We start from the raw sequence: 7476 nt of genomic DNA, 5'->3' as shown, positions 1-7476 counted from the left end.
AAAAATCGTTTCAACACTTTCGTGATGGGAAATTCCCTCCCTCTTTCTTGTGCAATTCAACTTCCCACTTCCCCCAGTCGTGTAATTAGCGAAAATGAATTTGCCAAAATCGAATAATCCAGTACGGTGAATTGCTACTCTGTGCGTAGCCGAATAATTACAGGTACGACAAAATTTCTAACGACATTTTTCTGTTAAAAATTCTATTGGACTTTCTGTCAGTTTCTGGCAGATTGAAAACTTTTTCAGTAAAGAATGTTCGATAGAAAATATTCTATAGAAAAAGTCAGTAGATTTTGAATCTTCTGTAAAAGTTGTTCTGCTGAGATATTTTCTATCGAAATTCTTCAGCTCAAATTTTCAATTTTTTCTGATTCTTTTAATGAGACAAAAATGGAGTGAAAAAATTTCGGCAATTGATGTCGCAGAATTATAAAGAAAATGTCTCAATAGAAAAAATTCTATAGAAACAAGAAATTCTACTGTTTTTTTTACAAAATAATTTTTACTGGACATTTTCTATTGTGAAAAATACGAAGTAAAACCCCAATTGAATCGGTCAGAAAAAAATAGAATTTTCAATAAAATTTTAAGAGAACTTTTTAACGAATTCACTAGGTTTTTCTATGAAATTTTATCGTGCGTGTACATTCATATTTTAAATAAATTGTACAGCATCGTGCCATAATACTAGCTTCCGACTATCGAATCGCGTCAATCTATCACGAGTTTTTATGTCAAACGATACAATGTCATTTACAGCATCACTTATGAATTAATGTTGACGATTAGCACAGTAATTTATCAACGTTTCACTCACTGTGAAGCATGAAAGCAGCAATTTAATCGACGTGAGAGTAATCCAATCAGGTGAAAGACGTAAATGTTGAATTTTTATAAAGTATTTAAAGTTTTTTGGATTTCTTTGCTCTCGTCATTTTTTACAAATACTACAACGGTCCACTCAGTGGCAACTGCCGTAAAAATTAAGGAAGAAAGTTTATATTGATGTAGAGGTATATAGAATATTCATATTGTAACGATTTTAAGAAATTTATACTCACTGATAATTAATCAGGAAATTTAAATAAATGAATTTAAAGCAATAAACTTTCGAATTTTCGTCAAAGAAATTCCATTTTCTTACTAATTTTCATTGATTTTATTGTTACTAGCCACATGATCCCCATATGACCTCCATCATCCTTATTCTGACCCTTAATGTGACCCTCGTGACGCTGGTATGTAGTCATCTGCCATTTTTATGTGATAAAAGTGTGATTAAAAAATTCTCCAAAATATTACAACTTTTTTCAAAGAGCCTTATCCGCAATAAATGTCTCTGTGCAGTGTGGGAAAAGATTTACGAAATCAATCTGCCCCCTGCATGATATTGGGTGACAGGCCGCCATTTGTCACCGTAAATCAGATACATTTTTCAATTTCTTGTTATTCAACTTATTCTGAATATAAATTAAAAATGCTCTTTGAAAAAATTAAGAATTTCTTCTACTTTTTTTTTTGATTATTCATTCATAATTTTTCAATACTTCTGCATGATGCAGGACATACTTGACAATTTCAAATGACGAAAGATGAAAAAAAACATCGAGATAACGTTCGAAAGGTAGTACACCCGGGCCTCAATTTTGAAAAAAAACTTCTAGTGTTCATTTTCTCTTGTCAACTCTCCACCAATAGCTCCAGGAACCCATTAGTCTACAGAAATAAAAAATCACAAGTTGGACTTAGCAAGCAATCTTATTTATTTTGGTACTCCATAGTGTTTCAGTAATGTGTATCATACAATCTTGAGCCAGTTTGCGAAACTGTAGTAATATTCAGTAATAATGACAGTAGTAATAATAATTCATCCTAAATAACCTAAGGCAGTATGCTATTAGGGTGATACAATGTTTTATTCATTTATAGTACGCGCAAGTAAGGATCTACTAAATCTACCTAGAGGATGGCCCATACACGTTCACAATTTTCATTCCCTTGCACTCGATCTCCACCTTTAATTTCACTAAACCTTCTCAATTCTTCTGCTGAACTTTCAGAAACAACAGAGACCACAGACATCCTCATAAAAACCCGATAAGTATAAGCACTCATGGTTCAGACAGAAAATTCTCCCAAGAAAAATTTCTAAAACGTGTCAGAGGTCTGACCTTTATTCATTTCATCTACTTTCTCCCCTTAACAGCAATAAAAAAATTGTCTCGAGGGGGCGACCCACGTGAGCCACACCCCAAAAAACCCCATACGAAATAACACTTCCAATAATAGAAAAAGAACCAAAATAACTGAAGTCATAACTCCAATCAAGGGGAGATCTCACTGAAATTTCGAAATCGCTGGTGCATTCGTCTGTTCTATTGATGAGTTCATCACTTTAGTTTAAATGTGGAAAAAATTTTAAAAACAGTTTTTCATTTATTTTTAATTAGAAAGAGACTTGACTCAATTTTGGTTCACACATCCGCAATTTGTACACAAACATAACTAAACGATTTTTTTTTTAATTTCAATGTTTTGAATCTGTAGAATTTTTTTTCTAAAATTTTTTTTTTATTTAAAAAATTAGTAATAATTACATTATAAATCATTGAAGTAAATTTTTTTCAGACTTTTCGTGTCATTTATTCAGAATATAATGAGAAAAAATGATGAAAAAATTCATACTCCAATGACTTTTCACCTCTAGTAATGTCGAGAAAAAATGGCAAAAACCTAAAAAACGATTTTCAAAAAACCAAATTCATCGACTTAAAATTTTGATACCTTTGTTTATAACTAATGATACAGAAATCTTGAGTCGATAACAATCATTCCACTTTGCCCCATCTTTCCCTACATTTACGAATATATTCTGTATGTGTGAATCAGTTGAGAATAGCGTCGACACTTCAAGATTCAATCAATGAAAAAATGAAAACAATTTTTTCTCATTTTTTACATTAAAAGAGAAGTACCTCATCACCACAATAAACAAAGACCCCTGCAATCAAAAAAATTCAGTGCAGTCTCCCCTCAAATCATCAACAATCGACGAATTAATACAAATACCAATAACTCAAATGTATCTAATTTCTTTACACTTCAAAAACCTAGATTAAATCGTCCAATTACATCGAACCGTCCCCCAACAAATTTAATTGAATTATCGTGAATTATTTAATAATCGTAATGGGGGACATGGACACTAAATAATATCCATTAAATTGCTCGTTTACAAACGGCGACGATTCCCTCATTAATTGATTACAGAATATTTTCTAAAACGCCAGTTGGCCCTTGCATTTTTAATTAAGCAAGTTGAATAAATCATTGCACTGATTACACAGTCATTAAGATGCAGTTCCCAGAGGTCACATGTCACTTACAAAATCAACAATGTACTGATGAAGATTAAACAATTATTCTTAATTAAAATAAAACACCACCTTAAATTTATTGTCAACTATATTGGGATGGAGATACATGAGCGAATCGATAAGTTCGAAGCAGGTGGATTTCAAAATTTTTTCCTTGTTTGTTTTTTTTTTCATTTTTTTTTTAATTTTTCATTTTTTAAATTGGGTGGAACTACCGTAGCAGCGAGAGCCGCTCGATGATGGATAATTTTCAAGCTACCACTGGACCAGTCGTGGCTTCGGTCTCATTCTGGGGCTCCTTTGCGTTAGCACTGCTCGATGAGGCTGTTGTGTTGGGGTCGTGGGCTCCTGCGGGCGTTGGAGTCACAGCTGCCCACTGGGTTGTGTAGGGCGCTGCTCGGGCTTGTCTTCTGGCTTTTCTCTTTGCACGACGTTGCTCCATCACCAGACGGAGACGACGCATCTTTCCTTTTGTTGCTTCGTTCTCCTTCGAGAGCTCTTCTGGAAGGTTTTTAGGAGTTTGAGACAAGATTGACTTTTTCATTTAAAAATAAATGGGATGAAATATTTTTCTGCAAGAATAATATTTCAGACTCTTGAATTGTCTTTTAAAATTAAAAATTGTGGAAATAATTTGAAATCAGACAAGTTTTTTTTCCTCCTTCGAGAGCTCTTCTGGAAGGTTTTCAGGAGTTTGAGACAAGATTGATTTTTTTCTTTAAAAATAAATGGGACGAAATATTTTTCTGCAAGATTAATATTTCGTCCTCTTGCATTGTCTTTTGAAAATAAAAATTGTGGAAATAATTTGAAATCAGACGAGTTTTTTCTCCCCCTTTGAAAGTATTTTTTAATGGCTGAGATTGAAATTTGATTTATTCAAATCGTTCCATTTGTTAAAGGAGATATTAGCGATTTAATAAGATACGTTTCAAGACGATTTCAAGAGTTTGAGGCAGGGTTGATATTTTTGTTGATATATTCGTAGTGAGGGGTGATAAATAAATGAGATGAAACGTTTGTTCGCCAGAACAATGCCTCTTGAATAACCTTTTAAAATAAAAAAATTCTAGAAATAATTCTAAATTCAACAATTTTTTCCATTTCGAACATATTTTTTGAGGCTTTGAAACGAAATTTAATTAATTAAAATTGCATCATTTGTTCGCTTGAAATTGTTTTGAATAAATTGATGAACGATAAATTCCGACGGAGAATAATTCAGTAGCGAAATGGTAAAACGATTTAAGTCGATTTTGACTATTGGCCAGTTTTCAGTGAATATCTCCGAATCTAAGGAAGATAGCTAAATTTTTGTCAAAACCTTTTTTGTAGCACTCAATTTGCTCTAGAAAAAAGGTCATTACGAAAATTTCGTTTCCTCCTTTGGATTCGGAGATATTCTTCAAAAACTCAACTAAGAGATAAGTCGACTTAAACCGCTGTACCACTTCGCTACTGAATTCAAGGAGAGAATGTCAAGACATTTGTTTCCTCAAAAATTGATTGAGATGAAGGCAAAATCATTAAAGATGTGAGATTAAAAAAAAAAATGGAAATGGAAGGAAAAACCACAAACCCATGGAATAAGTGGGGGTATTCTCGGGAGGACTCTCAACATTTTGGCCTCCAGACCCCGTGGATCCACCAGGCAACTGCTGACGACCACTGGAATGTCTGTGATGATGTGATGATCTGTAGTAACCAACACTCGTGACCCCTGATGCCGGTGTTGCGCAGAGTAAGTCGTTCAGAATGTGGATAATTGTGCTTATGTCGCGCTTTGGGCGCCCATTGCGATCCTGGAGGGCTGGGTTCAGAGTACCACTGAAGGTCCCCGAATAAACCCCCTTTCCATGGTGATGCATGCTCTCGATGATTGCACCTTGTCTGCGTCGTGCGTGTTCCTGAAGAGAGTGAAAAATAGGTAAAGATAAATTGCTGAATTACTTTATGAATGTGAGAAGAACTCTCGATGAAGATGCACGTGAGACTTATTCCCATGTTGACGAGACATTTTTTTAAACTAAACTGTGAATAAGCAAGTTTGATAGTGACGACATTCTTGTTGATTATGCATTTGCCTGAGAAAACGAGTGGCAGAAGACGTTCTCATAGAATTTGGCGTTACACGGAAAAAAAACCTGAATTGAGTATATTTTATTCTCAATTGGGGGATGGGTATTTCAATTCGAAGATGATTCCTTTGTATCAGGCCGGGATGTAGCAAGCCCTATTAAGTGTAATATAAGGGTCAAAAAGTGGAGGTTAAAAAATGAGGGCCAGACTATTAGGGTCAAAACATTAGGGTTAGAATATAAAAGTAAAAAAAGTGGGTGTCAGGCAATGAGGGTCTAAATATAAGTCATATATTATGTTTGATCACCGTTTTTAGCCCTCATATGACCCTCATTGCCTGACACCCAATTTTTTTACTTTTATATTCTGACCCTAATTTTTTTATCCTAACATTCTGACCCTCATTCCTTCACCTTTACATTCAGGCCCTCAGTTTTTGACTCCAATATTCCGACCCTCATTTTTTAACCTCCACTTTTTGACCCTTATATTCTCACACTTAGTCTGACCCTTATATTACACTTGAGAGGGCTTTGTACAACACGGGCTGTTACGAAATAATCATCCTCGAATTGAAACACCCATTCCCCATTCGAGTATAAAATATACTTCAATCAATTTTTTTTTCGTGTAGTAAAATAATACTATAATTAACAAAATAAAAAAAAAAGATTTAATCTGCTATGTTATGTGATCCATTAATCGAAGTCATTTGAAGAAAAATATCAATTTTACAGAATGTTTCTCCACATCTTATTCGAAACTTTCTCGTAATTTCCCAATAAATCTCATCAGTTCCCAATATTTTCCATCAAAAACATAAACCTGTTTTTATCTATAATTTAGTAGTGACGCAGTCAAACGTCAGGTTTGATATTTTCGTTGATTGTGCATTTATCTAAAAAACTAGTGACTCAAAGCTGTTTCATAAAATCTTTCGTTATTGAAATAATTTTACGATCAACGTAATATGAAAAATTGACAAATTGATAATCAACGCGATGAAAAAAATTGACTTGGTCTACTCCATTTACCAATAAATTGAAATCATTTAGAGAAAAATATGAAAAGAACAGAACTTTGTTCATCAGCATCTAAACTCCCTCATAATCCCCCACCAACTCCCATCATCTCCCAAATTTTCCCTCAAAAACATGAACCATTTTCATCGACAGCATCTCAAACCCACTTGCAACATCATAATTTACTAATGCCGTAAAATGTCAAGTTCGAAATTTTTATAATTATGCAATTAAGCATAAAACTCCTCATTAAAACGATTTTATTAATCACTTGAATTTATAAAAAAAAGAAGATCCCAAAAGATTTCCATTCATGCCAACGTTTCGGACACACAATGTGTCCTTCATCACGGCAATAATTTATTCCTACTAATCCATTAGTTGTTCGTGGATTCTGACAGAATATCCATACCAACAAAGAAAAAAAAAAGAAAACCTAGAGGCGACAACAGCCTATCAGTGCCCTCAATAACCTACACTGAGAGAAATTTCAATGGTAATTTCAACTCCAAGGGAATTCTCCAAAAACTAATAGTCACGGTAACAATAAACATTGTAGATTCAACAATAACATTAAAGTGAAAATGACATAATAATGTTGATGACACTATTTGACACAATAAATCGAACGATGAATCCTAGTTTAATCAACAAAGTTAACTGTTACTGTAAATATAATTTCTTTGACAATCCCCTTGTAGTTAAAATTACCACAAGTAATACCACGAGAGCTTCAAAATTATCGAGCAATTCCCGACAGGTTCGTTGCAAAGAAACGAAGGAGCCAAGTTTTTCAGGTTAAAAAATCAAGAGTGCGAAGCACGAGTGATTTTTCCTAAAAAACTTGACGACTTCGTTTGTGTGCAGGGAACCTTGAGGGAATTACTCGATTAATTTTGAAGCTCGAGTAGTATTCGGGAGGGAATTTTCCCATCCAAATGTCGGCCAAAAGAATTGCACTATGAGACAAAATCCATCTGACAGTTCCAACCAGG

At 33.9% G+C, this 7476-nt stretch overlaps 1 protein-coding gene across 3 annotated transcripts in view; it reads right to left on the bottom strand.

The window, feature by feature from the left end:
- Positions 1 to 2689: 2689 nt before the first annotated feature.
- Positions 2690 to 7476, bottom strand: part of LOC107035797 (midnolin-A) — a 31662-nt gene continuing 26875 nt past the window's right edge. For 2 of the 3 annotated variants that reach the window (XM_015253389.1, XM_015253392.1), the window contains exons 4-5: positions 4960 to 5287; positions 2690 to 3881 (exon numbers count right to left, since the gene is read on the bottom strand). In XM_015253389.1, coding sequence (XP_015108875.1) covers positions 3631 to 3881; positions 4960 to 5287 — 579 coding nt within the window. In that variant the 3' untranslated portion in view covers positions 2690 to 3630. The remainder of the gene's footprint in view (positions 3882 to 4959; positions 5288 to 7476) is intronic. The other variant, XM_015253390.1, reaches the window with a different exon arrangement.

This window comes from Diachasma alloeum, unplaced genomic scaffold, assembly GCF_001412515.2.
Source record: "Diachasma alloeum isolate Michigan unplaced genomic scaffold, Dall2.0 Dall_scaffold_00200, whole genome shotgun sequence".
Classification (NCBI taxonomy): domain Eukaryota; kingdom Metazoa; phylum Arthropoda; class Insecta; order Hymenoptera; family Braconidae; genus Diachasma; species Diachasma alloeum.
The sequence above is the reverse complement of the archived record's forward strand: the minus strand, read 5'-3'. Positions and strand labels throughout refer to the sequence as shown.